The following is a 24,082-nucleotide window of genomic DNA, read 5'->3' as shown; positions in this document are numbered from 1 at the left end:
ATTTGTCTCTTGCTGTGTATTGGCAGTAATTGCCTGACTTTCTAGGATGGTGGTGGGAAGGACAAAGGTCCTGAGTGTGAATGCTTCTTCTAGACACTTCCAAATAACTCCAGGTTACCTGTTCCACTTGCTCTGGTTTCTGATTCCTAAAGCTTTCTAGAGCTTAGATGAGCACAGGTGAGCTTCTCATCACCTTTCCCTCCACTCTACATTATCGTGATATGCCCTTTATCTTTCTATCCACTTCTCCTGTTATTATTATGGTGGGTTATAGAAGTCTTTTGATTTCATCCAGTTTCGGCTGCAGTTTCTTTTTGCTGTATGGAAATGCTTGTGAGAAGGGATGGAAACCCAAACAATATTTTCTCTGTTATTAAAAAAAATGAAACCAACTGGAAGCCTCATTTTGTTTTGCTAAGAGTTAGAATTTGCAGTGAATGTTAACTGGAGGGAACTTTTTGTCTGGTGAATAATGTTGCATCAAAACAGATAAAAGCAAAATATTGGATATTCATAAAGAAATTGACAGAATTAGAATGGTACTGGGGGACCTATTATACCTCTTTAAGTCTTTGACAGATAAACAGGCAAAAATAAGGAGGGTGAAGATCTGAATAGTGTAATTAATTAGTTGGATTTAAAAGACGAGTTTCAAACTCTGTACTTCACAGAGAATAAAAAGGAGCTCAGTACAAAAGCGCAGTAATAGATCTAAAAGCCATCTGAGAGTGTGTGTCATGGCGAAGCTGGCATTTCAAATGAGTGGTTAAAAGGTAGATTATCCAACAAATGGTTTTGTGAGGAACTGGCAAATGATCTGGCAATAAAGAGAAAGAAACTAATGAATTCTATCTTTGATTTATCGCTGCCAATTCTTGGCAGAGTCTGACTGCTGGGGCTTTTCCCAAACAATCCCTGTTTCCAGTCCTCTGAATGCTATTTTCTAGGAATTCCAAATAGTAATGAGCATGAGCCATTTGGCTTCATCGGGGGATTTAAAAGTCTATACTGTTCTCAAAGTCATGATGTTTCCATACTCCAGAACTTTCTCAGTCCACTGTCCTGCATGCCTTCCCAGTTGCTTGCAACTGGATATTGGATCCTTTGCTCTGAGAAATCAGGAAGGGTGAGTTCATGAGTTCCCAACTCAGGAAAACCATCACCAAACAGTGTGATGGTGATGCCAATCCTGGGGCTTGAACTCAGGGCCTGAGTGCTGTTCCTTAGCTTTTTCAATTAGGGTTGGTACTTTACCACTTGAGCTACATTTCCACTTCCAGCTTTTTGTTGACTAACTGGAAAGAAGAGTTTCACAAACTTTCCTGCCTGGGCTGACTTCAAACTGCAATCCTTAGGTCTCAGCATCCTAAGTACCTAGGATGATGGGTATGAGTCACTGGTGACTGGGTAGTCCCTTTCATTTTTCTTGTTTTTTGTTTTTGTTTTTTAAATCCTTCTATCTCTTTTAACTTATCCCATTGCTTAGACACTCAAGTGTTTTCCCAAAAGGTATAAGGATTCACTGCCAATTTTTAATCAGAATTCCAACTTGCCTTCTCTTTTCTGGCATGTTCTCTGCATGGTAAATAATTTTACTGCTTTAATTTACTGTGAAACTCTCTTGAGCAAGGGCATTTCCTAAGAGGGTCATTCAGTGAGGACAGATATAATAATTGTGAGACTAGATAGGGCAAGCCTAAGGGTTATGGTCCTAGTTTTTGTGTTGCTCCAAAATTCTTATATTGAAATGGAATCCCTAGTGTAATGATGTTAAGAGGCAGGGCATTGGGGAAGTAATAAATCACACATAAATCATAAATACATAAATACAGACCGGTCATAAATGGAATTGGTGTCCCTTCCCTATAAGGTCCAAGGGAGCTTGGTTGTACCTTTGGCATGTTAGGACATATGGAAAGCATTCTTGATAAAGAGCAAGTTTTCATTTGACACTGAATTTTTAAAAAAAACTATGTTTTGTTGTTATTCTAGAGGTAATGTACAGAGGGCTTATAGTTATATTATGAGTACATTTATTTTTGGACATTGTCACCCCTTCCCTCACTTTCTCCCAGTTTTTCCCTCTTACCCCACCCACGAGTCAGATAGCTGCTCATTTTCACACAGTGTCTAGTGAGCACCATTGCTTCATTTGCTCACCCTTTGTCTTATTTTTTATGTACCCCCCTCCCTGTCATCCTCCCAAAGATGAACACTAACAAGAGAAAAGGAAGGGACAACAAAAACAGCAACAACACAAAAACATCTTCCTATTTCTTAAAATATTATTTTATTTGTTTATACGCACTGCTATGGAGCCTTTGTGATCTACTCCTACAAATACCCTCCTTTGCTGACACGGAATTTACTGGCACTTTGAACTTGTACTTCCCGGCCTCCAGAGTTGTGAATGAAACATTTGTCTGAAGCTATTCTATCTTACTTGTTACAGAAGCTCCAACAATCTAAGTCATTGAGCATTTCCTAAAAGGCTTGCCCACACTGGCGCATCTTCACTCTGATTTTCCTTCCGTGGAACTCATTGTGAATAAGTTGCTCTCAGCTTCTTAAGCTTCTCCTTCCATTTCAGCTTCCCTGATCTTATTCACTAAAGCTGACTTCCCAGAGACAAAAGGCCCTTGCTCTTCCATCTCAGAGTGTTTATGGCTTCCCAAAGATGGTTTAAGGCCCAACTTAGAAGTGGCAGACATCTTTTCTACCTGTATTTCTCTCACTAAAATTCAAGCACAGACCCTCCCAACGGCACCCAAAGTGTTGGGAAATGGAAGTAAACTTGTCATCCGAAAGAAGAAATAGGTTTTGAGCATCTACTCAGCCTGCTTCATTTGAGCACCTGTCTGGCAGGGTGTGATGACCCATTAGCAGTATTTCTTCTTTCTATGTTAGGCAGAAGACTTTTCCCATTACAGTTGAGGTATTTTTCCACTTAGGATAGCTGTGAGCTGTCATGCTAAGCCTTGGCACAAACTGGCATTTCTTGGAGGGGCTTGCTGTGATGCAGATTCCAGGTAGCATCTCCAGGAATTCCGACTCAGTTGATCTAATTACAGGGCATTTGTGTTTCAAACAAGTATCTGAGCTGAATCTGATACAAGGGTTTCTGCCACTCCTAAGTTGAGAAACACTGCTTTAAAAGCTCAAAGTTAGCTTTGTACATGCTCACGTCCTCTAGTATTCTAGCTACTTAGAAGGCTAAGATCTAAGAATCATGGTTCAAAGCCAGTCTGGGCAGAGAACCCCATGAAACTCTTATCTCCAATTAACTACCAAAAAAGCCAGAAGTAGAGCTATGGCTCAAGTTGTAGAGTGATTTAAAAAAAGAAAAAGAAAAGCTAAGGGACAGCCTTACAGACTTGATTGAAAAAGGTGAGGAACAGCACCTAGGCCCTGAGTTCAAGCCCCAGTACTGGTCCAAAAATAAAGTTCAAAATTATTCAAGTAAACCATATGAAACTGATCTTTTTAGGGAGAGTCTTGACCTTTAGAGATAGGAAAGTGGAACAATATTTGGCTTGAAGGACTAGAATTCAAATGGAAAAAAGACTATGTTCCTCTTTGAGGAAAATGAAATAAAAACATGTCCGGACACTCAACATAGAGATTTCCATGGCCCATGTTGTGTTTATTCTTTAAAGTTAGATGTATCTTCAATTCTAAGACATGCCATTTTGTTTCACACTTGAGTATTTCAAATGCTTGGATGTATCTTACAATCAATGGTGCCATAACATTTTTGGGAATATTTTCCTCCAAGAGATGCACAAAATAATGGCTTATCTTAAAACCATTGCATCCTAGATTCATAAAACGGGGGTAGTTTTGCATAGGGAGTGTTAGCTATATGTATCATTGACATTAACCTTCCTGTGCCTAATTGCTTTAATCAAGAAATCACACTGTGGGAGTGACAAGCTAGCATTTTTAAGTAGAAAGCCCACTTTCCAGAAAGGGCTATAAGACACACTTCAATTATCTTCATCTTTGATCAATACTAATGAGTATCATAAATGCTAGAAGTGAATTTTCTTTGGTGCTCAAGAAATGTGAATTGACTAAAATATTTTAGAGTCTTTTTATATTTGCATCAGAGTATAGTCTAAACATCTCGCAAGTACCTACTTGATACTCTTTCTTGCTTCTGGGCTGGCCCAAGAAAGGTCATACTTTTGGAGAATTTTGGTTACTTGATGCCATTTGTAAGGCTAAGTGAATTCTGCTTTTGCGTTGTTGGGTCTACCTCATGTGTATCTCTTGTTCAAGGTTGCCAGACAGCAAGATTTCCCAGAGTTTACCTGATAGATTACTGCCTTTACAGTATTAATATTTTTTTGTTTGCTTAATAAGCACCTAATAGATTTTAGTTGGAGTTGTTCATTTATTAGACCCTGGTTATAGAATCTACCTCCAGTTATTGTAGACTGCCAAGAACTGCCAAGAATAACTCAATGCTTGTAGGTGACCGTCTGGTTTTAGAAGAATTCACAGAGATCCCCTTCAGTAGGAGTGACAGATAATGGATATTCAGCCTACACCCATTTCCCTAAGCTTCAAAGGAGAGTGGACAGAAACCCTGGCTGGCCTCTTGAGTGAACAGAACCCTTTAAGCTGACTCGGTGTGTGTGTGTGTGTGTGTGTGTGTGTGTTGTAAAGTGAGAGAGAAATGAGTGAGCAAGACAGAAAGACAGAAAAAGAGAAAGAAAGCAAGACACACAGAGAGACACAAAGACAGACACAGATTAAGAGAGAATTTAGCACCTGTTAGTGGTAGAAAGTAAGGGATGATTATGCTCTCTGATCTAGTCTTGATTCAGTCTTGATTCAGTAAGAGAGAGTGCAATATTTTTTAAAAGGCTTTAGATCAAATATCACCAAAATTTCAGACTTTAGAGCTTGTCACTAAGAATACAAAAGTAGTCACAAACTTTCTGCGATTTTCTTTTCACAACCTGAGGACCTCTATCAACATGGTTCCCAAAGATCTGAAATGGAATTATGTTCTTAAGGTTATCCTTGGAGTAAGAGTCAAGCAGTAGTGTCTTCTATAATGGAAGCATAAACTGTTGGATTTGACTGTTTGATGTCATGTTCATACAGAGCAAGGAGCCTCTTTTCTATTCCTATCCAGTCACAGCCCTCTGATACTACTAACTCTACTTCAGTCCAAACTTATCCTGGCATTCTTACCCTGGTGAGCCCACTTGAGTCTTATCTCAGATCAACATGTTCATGAAAACTGATCAAGTTCAAGACTTGGATTTTTATTATTTTGCTTCCAAACATAGCATGTTGGTCAAGTTGAAAGATTATAAAGGAAATCACCACAAGCCGATCACAACATTGATAGATTGATTTTTATCTACAATTTATAACCTCCAATTATTAAAATGGTATACAGAAATGTATTTGTGGATATTCAGCAATGATTGCAATATGTGAATAAAAATCAAGTAAACAAGCTGAGTACTGGTGGCTCATACCTGCTGGGATCTGAGGACCACAGTTCAAAGCCATCCTAGGCAAGACTGTCTGTGAGACTCTAATCTCCAATTAACCATCAAAAAGCTCCAAGTGGAGCTGTGGTTCAAGTGGTAGAACACTAGTTTCAGGCAAAAAAAAGGCTTAAGGACAATGTGTAGGCCCTGAGTTCAAGCCCCAAGACTGGCAAAAAAATTAAGAAATATTATGAGTGTATAAGTGTCTATGTATATGTGTGTACTATCTATCTATCTATCTATCTATCTATCTATCTATCTATCTATCTATCTATCTATCTATCTATCTATCTATCTATCTATATTAGTTAACTTCCATTTAATCTTTCTTTTTCTTTTGTGTATTCCTGTGGCTTGAACTCAGGAAATGGTCACTGTATCTTAACGTTTTGGTTCAAAGTTAGCAATTTACCACTTGCTCCATAGCTCCTCTTCCAGTTCTTTTTTTTCCCCTTTGGTGGCTAATTGGAGATAAGTCTTTATGGACTTCAAAGTTCAAGCTGGCTTTGAACTGTGATCCTTAGATCTCAGCCTCTTGAATAGCTAAGATCATAGGCATGAGCCTACAATTTAAAAATACAAAGATTTGGAAATGTGATTGCCAAAATGTTAGAAAAGTTTGAAAATGCATTGGCCTATATAGTAAGAGCAGTTGTCTTTGGATTATGTGTGAGTTCATTTTTCTCTCTTTCTTTGTGAATCATCTGTGCTTCCTTAAACTATCTGATGTGAACATGTGTTAATTAGAAAGAAAACTTAATTTATTAAAGCTAAAAGAAACACTAATGACCTTCATTTCCCATTCTGTCCCCTTCCTGTTTTCTCAGTAGCATTTAATATGCAGTACATTCTTCTTTTAAAAAAATACCTTAAAATACATTTTCACACTTTTTGGAGGTATATACTACCATAAAATATACTCATTGTAAGTGTGAAATTTGATGATCTATAGTAAATTCATGAAATTTTGTAGCTGTCAAAATGACATGGGTGCAGAACATTTCCATCACCTGAGAAAGCTCCCCGTGGCCACCTGAAGTTCATCTTCACTCCTACATTGGCTCAGGGAATCACTGATTTTCACTCTATATAGATTTCCCATTTCTGTATGTTTAGTACAAATAGAGTCATAGAATATGTGGTCACAGACTTACTTACAGCCTTGGTCTATTTTGTATTGCTACATATTACAAAATACTTGACGCTGCACAATATTCCAAGAAGACAGGTTTAATGTCAGTCAGTGGATAGAAAGTACAAGCCACATAGCACCAGTGTACCATGGGGGCTTCTTAGCTACATTCCAACACAGCAGATGGCATCATACCATGGTGGGAGTTCATACAGACACAAGCAGAGTCACTTAGAGAGGTCACACCACAAGAAAGAAGGCACTTAGTCCAGGTCTGTAAGAGCTGGAATGCAATCTCAGGAGAAAAACTTTATAAGTCCCTTTGAAAGACTTAGTAGTTCCTCAAGGCCCATCATCTGCAGGTGGCCACATTGGAATTCAGCTTCAATGTGACGTTTGATAGATACAGACCACACTTGAACAGTACAGTTCACCATAATGCGTCTGAAGTCCAATTACGTTGTAACCTGCATCAGTTATTTGTCCTTTATCATTGCCAGGGAGAATTATTGCATGTGGCTATATCACAATTTGTTTTTGTATTTACCAGTTTACGACATTTGATCTCATTCTACCTTTGGGCCATTATGAATAATGCTGCTGCCATGCATAGACTTCTCTGAGCTTCTGTATGCATAACTTTTGCTTTATTTCTGTCATTGTTTAATGGATGAGCATTTTGATTCATTTGTATTTGACTTTTAGGAAACTGGTAAGTTGAGAGGTACTCTTATGCAGCTTCATTAAGATTCCCATTTTTCCACAGTCTCCCCAATGCTTAGAATGAGTAGTCTTCAGTCTTAGTATCTGCAGCAGATTGTAGTTTTGATTGTACTATTTTCACTACTACTTGTATTGAATCCCTTATAGTTACTTACTATTCATTTAGTTTCTTAGATATAATATCGATTTAATTATCTTGACCTGTTTAATTGTATTGTTCCCTTTTTATAGTGATACTAGAGTTTGAACTCAGGGCACTTGATTAGTTTGTATTTGACTTCTTTTTCTTAATTATTATTTTGTTATCTTTAAGCTATTTGTCCAAAGGGGTTAACAATTCAACATGTCAGTTTATGAGAATAATACAATAAATATTATGACTCTTTCTTTCTTCATTCACCTACCTCTCTTCACTTGATTTCACCCCCTCACACTTCCAGGACCAGCTTCCTGGTATTTATTTTATTTGTTTTGTTAATTGTCCAAAGGAATTGCACCATTGGAATTCTCCTATGCATATACTATACTTTAGTTAATATAAGCATGCACATATGCATATATTTACATATATATTTATAAATTAAATCTAACTTCCACATATGTGAGAAAATGTATGTTCTTTGGGCCTGACTTCTTTTTTTTGGGGGGGGGGGGGGTCTGGTCGTGGGGCCTGAACTCTGGGCCTGGGCGCTGTCCCTCAGCTCTTCAGCTCAAGGCTAGCGTTCTACCACTTGAGCCACAGTGCCACTTCCGGCTTTTTTCTTTTTGCTTATGTGGTGCTGAGGAATCGAACCCAGGGCCTCGAGCATGCAAGGCAAGCGCTCTGCCACTGAGCCACCTTCCCAGCCCCTGGGCCTGACTTCCTTTACCTAATGTAATTTTTTTCCAGGTCCATACATTTCGTTGCAAATGATATAATATCATTATTATTGAAAGATAATGTCTAGTGAGTATCACTGATGAATTGGTTCACCCTTTGTCTCACCATTTCTCTGCTTCCTCTTCCCTTCCCCAAGTCAGATACACTTAAATACAAGACAAAGGGTACAGAAATAAAAAACAATGACAACAGGGAATAAAACAAAGGAAAAAAGAAAGAAAAAAAAGAAATAACTGCAAGCAGTACAATTTAAAAAAAAAAACCACTTGCTTCCATTTTTTGGAATTCATTTCCATAAGCATCATTTTATATGGTCACATGACCATGGCATATAGCTCTTGTGCCATTGTGATCCTCTCCTAAGAATATCTTCCTTTGTTCTCACTGTGAGATGCTTAGAGTACTGTTTAATTAATCATGTCCAAGTGTAATTATTTGCCTTTTACTTAACTTGTAGATTTATAGACTTGGAAAAAGTTATGTTAAACAAAATAAGCCAGACCAAAGAAACATGGCCTGACTCTTTTTAATAGTTCAGAATTTGAGTATCCTAAGTACTTTCTTCTGTGAATTAATATCTTCAATAATAAATTAATAAGATTCCCCCTTTTGATTTAACAGATTTTACTGTTTGATTGTATATTCAGTGACAACCATAAGACATGTCAGTATAAATCCAGTGCCCAGATATTCTGATCCCTCTTTTCTGGGGTGTAATTCCTACCAGAGGCAAAATCATAATTCAACAAAAGAAGCACCAGTAGGGAGGGAGAATGCAATAATGAATTCAATGTATATGTACAAAATTAAGGAAAGTAATGCCAGGCGCTGGTGGCTCACACCTGTAATCCTAGCTACTCATGAGGTTGAGATCTGAGGATTACAGTTCAAAGCCAGCCCATTCAAGAAAGTCTGGGAGACTCTTATCTCCAATTAACTGACAGAAAACTGGAAATAGAGCTGTGGCTCAAAGTAGTAGAGCACTAGCTTTGAGCAAAAGAGCTCAGGGTTAGGGTCCAGGCCCTGAATTCAATTCTTATGATCACCACCATGATCAGTAACAACAATGAACAAAAAAAAAGAAAGGAAAAGTAATGGAAGAAGAATTAACATAAACATGATGTAAGTGGTCAAGACATATTATGTTTAGAAACAGCTTTGTTGAATGGCAACTCCTTTGTACTACTAATTAAAGATCATACAAATATTTTTAAAACAAAATAAAACAATAGCATTGAAATGTTCTCAAATACTGGAGCCTTCTACACCCTCCTTGGTATGATCTATAAGGCAGCCCTGGCTCCTAGACCTCTCTCTTTGAGTCTGATGTCAGGCCCAACATCTGTGCCCTGAAGTAAGAGCTAAGGAACTCCTAGGAAGGTTGCTAACTTGGAAGACTGGCTTCATTATTATGCATCCCCTGGTAAATCCTACACATAAACTTATGAGACTTCGTTTCCAATGATTCAAAGAAGAAAGAAAAGAATGAGAATACCAGCCATTTAATTTATGGCAGACATTTCAGGACATTTTCTTTCAGATGTGTTCACAGAAACCTCAGTGAAGGGAAATTAACCTCTAAGTCGGAAAAGGCAAAGGGCCAATGCAAAGAAGAGGATGGACGGTGCTGTAGAACCCACATCTGGAAGTAGGAGTTGGTATTGTATAAGCAGTTGGGTGTGTATGTTGGGTAGACGTCTGATGATGGAGGCTTCAAGGTAGGTAGTGGCCGGATGGTAAAGCATGTCTAGGAATTTGGAATATCCCTGAGCTCTTTTGCTCAATGGAACAGTGGAGAGCAATAAGCCAGGATCTTATTTTATGAGACTTGCATTCTGGATCTCTCCAATTGCAGTGTACAGGGACATGTCAGATATACCAAGACCAGGGATGAGGCCACTGTAGTAATTCAGGGGAGATATAACCATGGTGATGTGGCATGGAAGACTGTAGCATATTGCTCTTTCTTGAGGGTGTGGGCCACAGATACAGAACTGAAACCTTAAGAAGTTCTACTGCATCAACCTGGAAACAGCACCACCATTCCACCAACGATCAGACCAAGGACTTCATACAGACCTCCTTCTGAGCTGTTTTCTCATACTCCAATCTTTCCTGGCATATGTCTGCCAGAATGCTTGGTCCCAAACCCACACACCAGCGACTACTAAGGAGGTTTTCTTTTTCCTTCTGAAAGCAGAATTTCACATCAGACAGTGGCCCTGTGTGATGACTCTCCATCTGCCAACTTTTCTCCTCTGACAGACCCATTCTCCACCCTTCTCACTTCTGTCTCATGTCCTCTTTCCCCCCAGTCACTTTCCAGATGGGTTCTGATTGAATTCAGCCAATGAGAATATTAGCAAGTGATGGGAAGATAGAAGGAGACATTGGTCCAACTGGACCAATGCCTTCCTCAGTTGCTGTCTCTGTCTTGCTCAGCATTATCACTTCATCTCTGGCTTTCCTCCATGATGGCTGCTCCTACTGAGTGGTCTCTATTCCATGATTCTGACTCCATGGGTCTTGATAAACACTCCTTCCTCCCTGATTTCCTTCAGCCCTGGAGAGGCAATAGCTTTGCACTGCTGCTGGTCTTGGGGTAAGAGCTCATCCTTTATTTTAACCATAAACACAACTAACTCTTGGCAGTGATTCCTTCATGTATTTTCTTGCACTTTGACCAACCAACCGTGATGGATTCTGTTTCATTCCAGGACTTCAATGGACAGAAGCACCAGCCAATAAATTACATGTCTCATCTGCATAGATCATGGCACCTCCCATCAATTCAAACATGAGAGAAAGGGAAAGTACACTAAATTCACTTTATTCATGATCAATTACATGTAGTTCTGACCATGCAGTTCGGTGGTCTAAAACAATTTAAAAATTAAAATTTTTAAAAATTAAAAAAATTCAGAAACAAAAATTTTGAATTCCCATATATGCGTTACTCAGCTCAGTGGATATGGAGAAGCTCTTAAGTCAGTCCTGCAGCCATCTGTGTTTAAATCATTGTCTGAGTACTGAGTGCTTCCTGGCCCTTAATTTTGTGAAACTATTTCACTTAAAAGGAAAGCCAAAGTGAATGTGCATAGTTGAAGTGATAATGTGAAAATTTATTTTCCTCACGCGCAAACAAAATACGGGCTACAGGCCCTCTATGAATTCCCACAAGAAAGCTAATCAATCCCAACACTTTAGAAGTTCTAGAGGCTCTGGGGATTCATGGGAGGGAGATTGATCCAGTGCTGCTTTCTACTTTAAAGGAGCTAAGCAAACATGGTATGTGCAAACCACGAGACCTCACATCATTTGTCCCAAGACATGTAATAAGAAGCTGACACTGAAAATACACAGGCATAATACATATCCCCCCTTTTTTTGGGAAAGGTGAAGCAAATACTAGCCTGAGAAGACTGATGGTACCTATAATAATAGAGGCTAGCCAGGTGCTGGTGGTTCACACCTGTAAACCTAGCTACTCAGGGGGCTGAGATCTGAGGATCATGGTTTAAACAATCCTGGACAGAAAAGTCTCTCTGAGGCTTTTATCTCCAATTAGCTACTCAAAAACCAGAAGTGGAGCTCAAGTAGTTGAGAGCTAGCCTTGAGCAAAAGAGCTCAGGGACAACAGTGCCCAGGCCCTGAGTTCAAGCCTCACAACTGACAAAATAATAATAATAATAATAATAATACCAGAGGATGCTAGTGAGCTTCATGCCAGATCAGTAATAACCACATATATGGTCCTCTACATCTTCTTTTAGGGAGTGTCCAATTCCCCAAGCTCCAAAGGCTTTGTGCAAACAATTCATAAAGCATCTTTACTACCTAATTCTGCTTCACAGTGTCCTGCCTTTGTGTGGAACTGTATGGTTTCCTACACTGTCACCAACTGTTTCTGTTGCTTTACCCATAAATTCAGCTTAGCTGCTCAATGTCAATGCAGTTTTTTCTTTTTTCCATTTTTATCCCCAATTATATGGTAGAAATGGTATAAATTAGGGTAAAATTATACTCCTGTGTAGTCACAGGATAACATGTATGTTTCTAAAGGATCAGATGGATTGATTGATATTTAAGTTTGTTTGATTATTAATAGCTGTAATTCATAGGAGGGAAAATTAATTCTTAGAAATAACATATATGTGTTTTTAATTATCTCGAGTGAGTTTGACTCAAATGATAAATTTACATTTAACATTTAGAAATGAGAGTCACATTTAAAATGATGCTTTGATAAATGTATAAAATGACATATTTTGAAATTAATTTATCTCTGTTGTTGCAACTTCCATTCTGTCTACTACATTTTAATTTACTCAGCCATATAAGATGATGACTATTTTTATATTTATCATAAAATCTACTATAATGATTTGTATATAAGTACATATGAAGTTAGTGTTGAGTTAATGAATACTGAACAAATGATTGGGATCTAGTGTCCTGCCATATCTCTACTGTTCCTCTATAATGTTTTATTAACACAGAAATATAGAATTTCTTTCCCTCAAATAGTCTGCCTTTTACTCTTGAAACTTTATTGAGACTAGGTACTGTTCTAACTGTCCTAGAAATAGTTACCTGTGATAAAACATGTAATCAAGTTCATACTGTTAATAAATTAATGTGGTATTAGATCTTCTATCAGGATGAATCACTGGATGTTTGGAGTTTATGATCATTTGAAGTTCCATATATGTGATCCTGATTGGCAGGTGACTCTTCCTAGTGAATTGACAACCAAATTCCTACTGTGTTTTGACTCCATTATCTTTAATAACATGTGAGCTCCAAAGTTCAGGTCTGTCTGTCACATGACAATAAGAGGATGATAGGCTGGGCTTAAGATATGAGCTCACATACCATTGGCTTATTTGACCCTATGTGATCACCTATAACTTTGAGGTAGTCTGTAAATTACATCCTAATTCTGTGTCTAGGAAGGAGAGAGGACACATGGTGAAAACAAGCCCATTTCTTTTTTTTTATTGTGAAAATACCATACAGAGGGGTTACAATTACATGGGCAAGGTAATGAGTACATTTCTTATCAAGCATTGTTACCTCCTCCTTTGTTTCCCCTTCCCATCCCTTTCCATCTCCTCTCCTTCCCCCCCCCCCCCACAAAGTTGTAAAGTTCGTTTTTCGACATAACATCTTGTGCATCTCATTGTTGCAATGGGTCCACCTATACCCCTATTTAAACAATTTAAAACAAGCCCATTTCTGCAGTAAGATTTTAAATGCAAAGGAAAAGCAGAAAGAACATTGAAGAAGAATGATATGCAATTCTACAAGTTACAATGACCTTCTCTGCAAGATCAGTTTCTGAATCGATTTTGCCAGCCCATATTTCTCTACTGTTTTTCAAATCTCCTATACAAATGTTCGCTGAGCTTTGCATTGCACATTGCATAGCTATATTAAGCGGGCATACAATAACTCCATAAATATGTCATTGTATTTTGATAAAATAGTGATAGAGTAAGCCCATGGTTCCTCTCTGTTTTAAAATTGTTATCGTAAAGGTGATACACACAGGGGTTACAGTGACATAAGTCAGGTAATGAGTACATTGCTTTTTCAAGAGTGTTACTTCTTCCCTTGTTTTCTCCCAGTTTTTCCCTCCTGAATGGTTCCTCTTTTTGCCTGACCTAACTCATTCAAACAACACCCAAGTCCCTTGCTTCTAGTGGTGTGATTCCCAAGCCTATTTCCTTTCTTAGATTCTCACATGTTCTGTCAACTCAGGGCACCAATATCTTCCACTTTGATAAGTGGAGCAACTTCCTATCCAGTATCCATGACATGTATAACTTAGAGCTTATAACTCTAAGTTACAAGTTACAAGTTATCCCTTACAAGTTAGAGTGTAACCGAGGCTATCCCATTGTGGTGTGTGTGTGTGTGTGTGTGTGTGTGTGTGCGCGCGCGCGCGCACATGTGTGAAGAGTAGGAGAGGAAACAAAATGATCCCCTCTACTGTGCCGTGAGATCGGTGTAGTTTCAATGAGCACAAAGAAAATGTAAATATACAATTGGGTTCTCCTTAGGGGTTTCAGTTCCCTTTCTCCTATTTCTCAACTTTCTTATATTCTCAACAAGTGCTGACCAGGCCAATCAGAACAAGGTAGGAAGAAAGTGGCCCACAGAATGATCTCCCATTCAGTTGAGTGGAAATGTTTTTTTCTGCCTTGATCTGAGTAAAATGAGGTAAGAGTACATCACAGAGGAAACAATAATAGAATGCAGCTTACTTTAATAATTTGTTGGTCTGACCTTTCACTGTTGTTAGAAACACATGAGAAACAACTTAAGAGGATGAAAGGCTTATTTCAGCTCACAGCTTTAGAGATTTCAGTCCATCATGGTGGGAAAGGCATGTTGGGCAGAGTGGCTCACATTATGGTGGCCAGGAAGAAAGAACCTTGTTATGCTGGTTCTTTCCCTTTTCCTCTTTTATTCCAACTGGACCTTCAGCCTATGGGATGGTGACACTAACATTCAGGGTAGGTCTTCCTACTTAGTTAATCCTCTCTGGAAATACCCTCCCAGACATACTCAGAGTATGCTTTGCTAACTAATCTCTTAGGCACGTCTCCACTAACCAAGCTGGCAATAAAGATTGATTACCACAATATATGAAACAGTAAAGAAGAAAACAAACAGCCCGGCAAACAATAAATGAGGACTCCTGGATGAATTTACTGTGAGGAAGAAACTTGAAAAATATATTTATGCTATCTCTACACTGATATTCTTAAAAGTAGACTCAGTGAAAATACAATGACAAGATAATAAGTTGAGAGGGAATATGTTATGGGATATTTAAAGCAAAAGGTAGGAGAGAAATGATTTCACTTCAGAATGTTTAGTGGGAATTAGAAGCAAGGAAGAGAATAATCAGGGCTGCAAAAATTGAATTATATGATGCTTCGAATTATAGAGTTTTGATTTTAAAAATTACCCATAATGCAGACAAAAAGAGCTGTCAGAAACTGTCAGATTAAAAGTAGACATGGGAAATTTAATAATAATAATAGAATAATAACAATAATAATGAATGGCCAGCATTTTCAAAGAAGGGGGAAGCAAAAGAAAATATTTTAAAAAAATATAAAGAGAAGATTTCCTAGAACTGGGAGAAAAATCTCTGAATTTACACATTAAAGGAATTCACCCATTTTCAGGCAAAAACAGACACCTAGTTATCTTCTACTTCTATGCTATACTTATATGCTAGCATATTCATACACTAATCATTTTCTGGTGACAGATTATTTAAGAAAGAAAGAAGCCAACTATCCATCATCTGGATAGAATAAACAAATCTCATCTTCAAAGAGAAAGAAATGGGTGAATCTCACATTTTACTTCAATGCCCAAAGTAATAAAGAATGCTTAGGAATTTTTGAGAAGGCAAGATTCAGACCAAAGAATGCACTTCTCTGTAAATCTACACTTTCCAAAGGAAGGAGCAACTTCAGAAATACACAACCCTTGTACTTATCCTTAAAACTCGTTATTCAGGAAGGTAAGAAGCCAGGGAGACAGGAAATTAAGTTACATTGCTTACGGGGTAAAGAACTTACGGTCATAGCTTGTCTGCAAGTACCCTAGATTGGTTGGCTTAAAAGTAACTGGCTTTTTTTCCCCAGTTTTGGAAGTTGTGAAGTAGGAGCTCAAAGTGACAGCAGTTTCAGGGATGATGGGCCATTTCCTAGCTGTGTCCACATGGTGAAAGAGGGAAAAGCCCCATGCCTCCGGTCCCTTAGAAGGGCATGAATCTCATTGTAAGAGCCTCATCCTCATGGCTCAATCACTCACAGAGATTCCCACCTCCTAAAATCATCACATTGGTCTTAAAATTTCCACATGAGAATTCTGGAAGGGTGTCGACAATTTGACCACAACTCGATTTGCACTTACCATGCGTAAAGAATCATGCCTCCATACTTGTGGTAAATGTGGTGATGAAAACAGCCCATGTAATTAAATTAATGAAGGAAAAACAGAGAACATAAGAATAATTTTTAAAAGGATGGAAAAAAGTTGGAGATGTTGGAGATTTCAAAACCCTTAGGAGATGGGGAGGAAGGGTGAAGTTGGAGAGGTTCAATGAAAGGAGAAGTACTAACTTCCCTTCCCTGGCAATGATTACGTTATTAGAATTATTGAAGTGGAAGCTTCTAGATGGCCACTTTTTAAGTGTATTCTTTAAAAATTTAGAACTGACTCCCCAAAGAATTAAACTGTCATGTTTTTCATGTGATTTCTGGGGTAATAAATGAAAGGCAACACTGATGATGGCTAAGGACATGCTTTTCCAGTTGGAACATGCATACCAATCACCTAGACACTTCTTAAAATGCAGACACAGGCTCCATGAGTGTGGTAGAGCCTTAGATGCTGCAATTCTAACCAGGAGATGCTGCTGCCAGCTTGTTAATCACATTTGTAGAAAGACACGGCTGACGTCTAAGGGGTGCATGTCTTTAAATTCTGTACACTAGATTCGTGTATATACTCCAATATTCTCTTCAGCTTCCCACCTCTAGACCTTTAGCCTTATTTGATCTTTTCTCAGAAGTGACTACCTCTTTCCTCTACCACTGCCAACATTCTACCAAACAGTCTAAGTCAACGACTGTTCAAATCATACTTGTTCCAGAAGGATCCTTCTTTCCTGGTCCGATTTGCTAAACCTTTCCCCTGAGCCTTGTCTTTCAGAACTACCTACATTGCACCCTTTTGTGCACTGCCTGGGTAATTCTTTTCAGAATGTAAAGAAGGATCTCAAAGTAAGGAGCTTGTTCTATTCAATATTATTTACTCACAAATTCAGGTCTTCATTTCTATTCAAAATTCAATACCTTTAAGTTAACTAAGCTTATTGAGAAATCACCATAGCAGTTGGCCAGAGAAGAACTAAATGCAAGCAGGAAAATGTGAAAGTGCTTTTGGAAGTAAGACCTTTATCTGTTGTTTGATCTGTTGTGGTCTCTGGGGTGTCTGAGAAGCGGTGGAGAGAGTTGACTAATTGCAGTGGTAAATCAATAGCCAACTAATAAGTGTAGACATTCAGTCCTGTGCATCTACCAAAATCACTCAGCCCATCAATATGCAGAATGCAGGGAGGAGGGGGGAGCATTCTGTTCCTAAACTGGATTCTCTAGCTTTAAATAATTTGTTTTGACTAGATTTAGACAGAGACAGAGACAGAGATAGAGACATGGACAAGGACAGAGACAGACAAAAAAAATAGATAGTAGGTGGGTTCATAGGTTGGTTGGTGGGTTGATAGGTACAGAGGTGAGCAGATAGATATGTTTATAGCAATCTATTTTAAATCCATGAGTAATTTCTTCCATTCTTTTCATAACACATTTTTGCAAACTTTTCTTTGTCCAGTTCTGAGACAAGCATAAACCTATATTTAAAATGAGCTAAAAATGAAAATATATAGCCAAAAAATGTAAAAGTCATTCAAATGAATTCCAAGTTTGTTTTAATCACCTTTCATTAACCTACATGGGGAGGAATATTATTATATGAATGGATCACTGGAGGGTGGGGGCTCAACTTTTACTTTGTTCCTTTTTTTCACTCATTAGAAAAATTATCTTCTGGGAGCGTGCGGTGCTGGCGCGTGCGTGTTGGGCGCCTCTGCGCCGTGGGGCCTGGTGGCCGCCATGAAGTTCCGAGCCAAGATCGTGGACGCGGCCTGTCTGAATCACTTCACGCGAGTCAGTAACATGATTGCCAAGCTTGCTAAAATCTGCACCCTCCGCATCCGCCCAGATAAATTGAACTTCATCCTCTCAGACAAGCTGGCCAGTGGAGGGGTGAGCATGTGGTGTGAGCTAGAGCAGGAGAACTTTTTCAGCGAATTTCAAATGGAAGGTGTGTCTGCAGACAACAATGAGATTTATTTAGAACTAACGTCGGAAAACTTATCTCGAGCCTTGAAGACTGTACAGAATGCTAGAACCTTGAAAATCAAGTTAACCAATAAATACTTTCCCTGCCTTACTGTCTCTGTAGAGCTGTTGTCTGCATCAAGCAGCAATCGAATCGTGACACATGACATCCCCATAAACATTATTCCTAGAAAATTGTGGAAGGACTTACAAGAACCTTTGGTTCCGGACTCTGATAAGACATCTACACTGCCTTGGAAAATGCTGACATTTTGCAAAGAGCTGTAGGTAACCTGGCCCCAGGTTAGTATTTATTTGCCAGTTTTGAAGACTATGAAGAATATTGTGGAAAAAATGAAAAATATCAGCAATCACCTTGTTATTGAAGCAAACCTAAATGGAGAATTGAACTTGAAGATAGAAACTGAATTAGTATGTGTTACCACTCATTTTAAGGGTCTTGGAAACCCTCCATTAGCCTCTCAGAGTTGTAGAGACAGAAGCCCTGGGGAGCTGACTGAGGTGCACATAGAAATCAAGAAGCTCCTACAGTTTCTTGCAGGACAGCAAGTGAACCCTACCAAGGCCGTATGCAATCTTGTGAAGAACAGGATTGTTTACTTCGATTTGCTTCATGAAGATGTCTCCCTGCAGTACTTCATCCCAGCCTTGTCCTAGCACCATAGCACCGGACTTAGAAAGGCAAAGCTTCTGTCGTGGCAGCAGAGATGGTGCCCTGACCAGTCTGATGGTTGTCTGGTCTCACAGCGCCACAGGCCACAGAGCCTTATACCCTGCTTCTTTCTCCTTCTATAATAGTTAAGTAAAAGTTATGGAAACAATTTGGGTAAACCTGTTACTTCGTATCATTTGTGTCTGGGTTTTGTTTTGGGTTTAATCTGCTTTTAAGGCATTGAGAAGAACTTTGGAATTCTTTTTCTTTTGTTTTTGTTTTTCTTTTGTTTCTGTGGCACTGAGTATTAATCAGGTCCTGTGCATTCTACCACTGAGCTGCTTCCCCAGACATCTGGACTTTAGATAGCAAGTTCTTACTGAAAATGTAAAAATCCTCACTTGTGAATTGGTATTCCAGTCAGAGTTTGCAGGTCAGTACTTGGTACTTCCCCCAGGCTCAGCCTCCAGCTCAGTGCTTGGTGCCTAACAGCCCTCAGCTGTGAGCATGCACACCTCCCCTTGCTCCTACCTCTGATAGCAGCCTTGAACACCAGAGCCCTGAGAGATAAGGGCCGAAGAATCTGGCAAATCTGTTTGATTTGCCAGACACAAGTGCCTAGAGAGCCCACCCAGCTGGGTGGGAGCTCGTCCTGCTGCTCCTCCCACAGTCTCCCTGCTTACAAGTCCAGGTTACAAGTCTTCAGAGCCAGGATGGAGCCCAGGCCTTGTACCTGCTTGGCAAACCCTCTGCACCAGACTGCTTCCCCAGTCCCTTCAGGTATTGTTCTGTGTAATTCTTCGTTCCACTGTCATTCTGGAATAGAGTTCATAGTGCTGAGGTCAGCTTCAGTTCCAGCCGAAAGGCTTTCATTCTCCTTGTCCCATCAGGCTTCTATGTATTCTGTGCAGGTGACACCATAAGCAGCATGTCAGTGTTACACTAAAAGCCAAAACTAGGTTCCTTAGGAAAAAGTAGGTGGCAGGGCAACAAAATGAACATTTCTGACTTTTTCATAGTATTTGGGAAAAGCAATGTCTTTCATTTCTGATGCTTAATGAATGATGTTTAAGAAAGATGTCATATTTTGTGAAACCAGCATTTTATTATTAAAGATATTTTTTATTTTTTTAAAAAAAAAAAGAAAAGAAAAATTATCTTCTAACAAGAAAGGCTGCATAAACTCTGTGTATGAGAGACTTAAAGCCATGTATAGGAACTTGCTTTTTAAAAAGTTTCATCAAGAGTTCATTTTAGCCTAACAGGGCTGAAGTAGAGAGAAATGGAATAAAGAGAGAACCATTTTCTGTTCCCTACACTGGAAATAGGAGGTAAAGATTCAACTTGCCAATCTTAAGGAGTCTCTGAGACCTGGGCTTTACAAACTCTTGCCTTCAAAACCACAAAGTACTGCAGATGATTGAATCCCAACACTTCCTGCAAAAGGAAAGACAATGGGGTAGAAATCCCAGAATGGGCAAGCACTGTCTTAATGTCTAAAAATGGGAGAAATGAACATTCTTCAAACCAGAGACATACTCCTTATTTGTTACACCAAAATTGTACTTACTCCATTAATATTGTTTGCGGGCATCTGTAATAGAAACTGGAGGTCACTGGGAATCAGAAGTTGCGTGGAATCATACAGAATGAACAACTTCCTTTTCCTTGCAGCAAGATAGCTATGCTGGGAAATGAGCGGTTTTAGAAATCAAAAAGGTCTGTCTATCTCAATAGGAGGTGCAGCATTGATTTTGTTAGATGACTGATGCTGACCAGTGTCGAAAGCTCCACTGTGGAACTTGCCACCCAGCTGTGGATCACCCTTTTCTGTCAAACACATCTCAAATGGTGAACTGGAGGGACACTTGCAAGGCAACTTCCTTCTCTTCATATCTGGCCCTTGCCTTCATAGTTCAAGTCGTTCTTCAGTTCTCAGCATGAACGTTCACTCTCTGGCTGTGCCTTTCCTAAACTGCCAATGCCCCTGTTCACAGGGCTTTCCTTGTATTCTGTCATGTCTGTGGAACTTGGATTCTGAAAAACTCTACTAATTTTGAAGACGACTCCTCTTCCTCAAACATGTTAGATCTTTAAAATCCCTCCCACATGGAAGAGAGGGAGCTCAGCTATTCTGATTTGCTTAGGTCTAGCTGAGTTCCCAGAATGGGAGGCATTCAATGATAAAACTGGTAAAGCCCTGGGCCAAGTTCATCACCCTAACCTGAAAAGGTCTGGTCTCCTTACTCCTGTGCTCCCCAGAACTTTTCTTCCTTCCTATTGGGATTGAAGAAGGCTCAGTACCAAGAGATTTGGGGAGTGGGGATGCTATACCTCCTGGTATAGCATGGGCTGTGTATGAATTTGTTTCAAGCGCAAGGTGTGGTAAAAATAAGACATCACTTCCTTGCCTGTGTGTAAGTGTGTGGCATTGATCTGAGTTGGGTGAAATGTACCATAAACTATATAAAAAGAAATGGAACATTCAGGTTGTTCTTGCTTCTTTTGTTGGGCTACTCTATGGGAAAGACAACTTAAAGAAATCTAGTTGGATTAGTGGATTCACAAGGTGGGAAATACTGCTTTAAGGGTTTTTTTTGGTAACTATTTCTTATTGTTATTATAAAGGTGATATACAAAGGAATTACGATTACATAATTCAGGTAAAGAGTACATTTCTTTTTGAACAATGTCACCCTTTCCTTTGCTCTCTCCCAGTTTTTTCAGTTCTTTTTTTTAAAAAAATTCCTTTCTTCTTTTGATTCTCAGTGCAGAGGACCAAGCCCAAGACCTTGAACATGCTAGGCAAGTACTCTACCACTGAGATACATCCCCAACTCTCCCTTTTATTTGTATGTTTTTTTTTTTTTGTTTAAAGGTGCTGCTAGGGATTGAATTCAGGGCATCGCACTTGCCAGAAAGCTACTGTGCCATTTAGGCCACACCATAAGCCCCTCTTTCTTCAGTTTTTGTTTTTGATGGTGTCTCCCAATTTTCCCCAGATGGCCTCAGACTACAGTCCTCCTCTCTCTGTTCCTCCCCAAGAATCTAGCTGTGATCCCAGATGTGAAATATCCTGATTCATATGCCCCCCTCACACATCCTTTTTGAAAGAGGGTTGCATTATGTTGTCTAGGCTGATGTTAAACTCCTGAGTTCAAGTATTCCTTCCTTTTCAGCCACAAGAGTTTGAGGGTTATAAACATGTGCCATCAGATTTTAAGTGGGAGTCACTTGCCCCCAAATCAAGACTCCTTAGAATAGTATCTCAAGAACAAGCAAGCACATTTCTCACTGGTTGCTAGGATTACGGGAAAGCTTACGTTTCTGTCTCAGGGGAAGCATGCTTGGAGAAATTCAATTTCTCCTTTTGGGAAGGATTTTTGTTAAGGTTGTGGTCAAGCAAAGAACTTTGAGAAGTGGGGTTAGAAGCAGGAGAGAGAGCCGAGAAGAGAGCTCTCAACGTGAGAATCAGAGAGACATAGTAGAACGTGAGTCTACCGTCTGTACTAACCAGGAAGGACACAGAGCTGCTTTAGCTCTGGAGATAGCAACACAGAAGGATTCAAGGCAGAGTCAGGATAGGAGAGTAGATGTGCATCCACATCTGCAACTTTAAAGCCATGAGCTGCCCCTAATCATCAGGTCCTTTTCCTTGTATAAATGGGATAAAGAGGTCTAGGTTGAAGGATCTAAAATGCTGAGCAGCAACCTGAGCCTGGAACCCGACTGACAAATTGCTATCCTGGTTTCCAAAAGACTGATCTCGAAAGTCACCTCAAGCACTGCTTCCAAGAATCAGACACATCACCTGAGAACGACAGCATCCAGTTCATCAGTAAATGGAGCATAGGGAGAAGGGTGTGTTCCTCATGAATGGTAAGTGGGTAGGGTGAATTGGACAGTCCAAGGAGCATCAGTGATGAATTCTACTAACCCAAAGGTGATTTCACAACAGACTTCTATTTGACAGCTGTCTAATATGGATATGATTTTAGATCCTAAACTTTGCAAAGATACCATGCCCCATGAAATGCAGAGTAAATCGATGAGCCAGGATGATGGAAAATCTGTAACATCTTGTTTCTTTAACATCTAAAGCCCATGGCAAAATGTCAACATCCCTCAAATATCAACAACCAGTACATGGATGCCTGTTTTATTATTGTCTGCAATCTTCTCTATGAAGGATCCTATAATAAATCATTGTTTAACACTGAGGACAGGAAAGACATGCCCCATGGAGAAATTTGAGAGATCAGGTAATAGCCACAGATGGCAAATACCCCCTCCTTTCTTGTGGGCAGTCTTTGTTATATCAGCTGTCAGAATGTGAACTGTGGAGGCCTTGAAAAGATTAGGCTAAATCTTTGCTGACTTTGGTGATTTGATTCATTTATATGATATAGTTTTTCTTTTCTGTCCATTTTGACTTAATCCCTGAAAAGACTGATGTAATTTGTCTTCCAATGTGAATTTGGTATGGCCGGATTTATGGTCTTGTCTAATGACCACACTAACTTTATGCATTCTAGTAATTCAGTGGAATTATTGGTTGGGAACTGATAGGTAAAGTAGCAAGCTTGAAGATATCTTTTTTTGTTTGTTTTTCATCATTGAAGAAGGTAGTTATTTCTTTCCTAATGTGACAAATACAATTTCCACATATACAAATATGTCTGATAGCAGTGTAAAACCTGAGGTGACTTTATTAGTGAACCGATGAAACAAAAAACAAACCAACCAGGCACCAATAGCTCATGCCTAAAATCCTAGCTGCTTAGGAGGCTGAAATCTGGAGAATTTCAGTTCAAAGCCAGCCAGGGCAGAAAAGCCCAGGAGACTACATCCAATTCACTAGCCACTAGGTTAAGTGGCTTTATTGGTAGAGTGTTAGTCATGAGCAAGGAAACTAAAGCATGGTACCAGCATCCATGCACATGCACGTGCATGCACACATACCCATTCATACACACACACACACACACACACACACACACACACACACACAAAGGCAGTCAGAAAACAACCCCATACCACCCTTTCCCTCTGGAAGGGGGAAAACAAAGGAGGAGACAACAATGCTCAAAAGGAAATGGACTCATTACCTTGCTCATGTAACTGTAACCCCTCTGTACAGCATTTTTACAATAAAGAATGCACCAAAAAAAGAGAAAGAAAACAGCCCCAAGAGAATCCTGAGTCCTACTTTTAAATGATGAGGTCAAA

The 24,082-nt window shown here is 39.3% G+C and overlaps 1 protein-coding gene and 1 long non-coding RNA gene across 2 annotated transcripts; both read left to right on the top strand.

The window, feature by feature from the left end:
* Positions 1-17,911: 17,911 nt before the first annotated feature.
* On the top strand, positions 17,912-19,192 carry LOC122118516 (checkpoint protein HUS1-like). The gene is given in 1 exon segment (XM_042692381.1): positions 17,912-19,192. A coding segment is annotated over 1 exon segment (906 nt). The 5' UTR covers positions 17,912-17,952; the 3' UTR covers positions 18,859-19,192.
* On the top strand, positions 19,193-19,984 carry LOC122118532. The gene is made up of 2 exons (XR_006149399.1): positions 19,193-19,286; positions 19,394-19,984. It is a non-coding gene; the product is annotated as an uncharacterized LOC122118532 (long non-coding RNA).
* The last annotated feature ends 4,098 nt before the right edge of the window (positions 19,985-24,082 follow it).

Source organism: Dipodomys spectabilis, unplaced genomic scaffold (assembly GCF_019054845.1).
Source record: "Dipodomys spectabilis isolate Male_0828 unplaced genomic scaffold, ASM1905484v1 ptg000004l, whole genome shotgun sequence".
NCBI classification, from domain to species: Eukaryota; Metazoa; Chordata; class Mammalia; order Rodentia; family Heteromyidae; genus Dipodomys; species Dipodomys spectabilis.
This window is presented reverse-complemented; position numbering and strand designations above follow the sequence as displayed.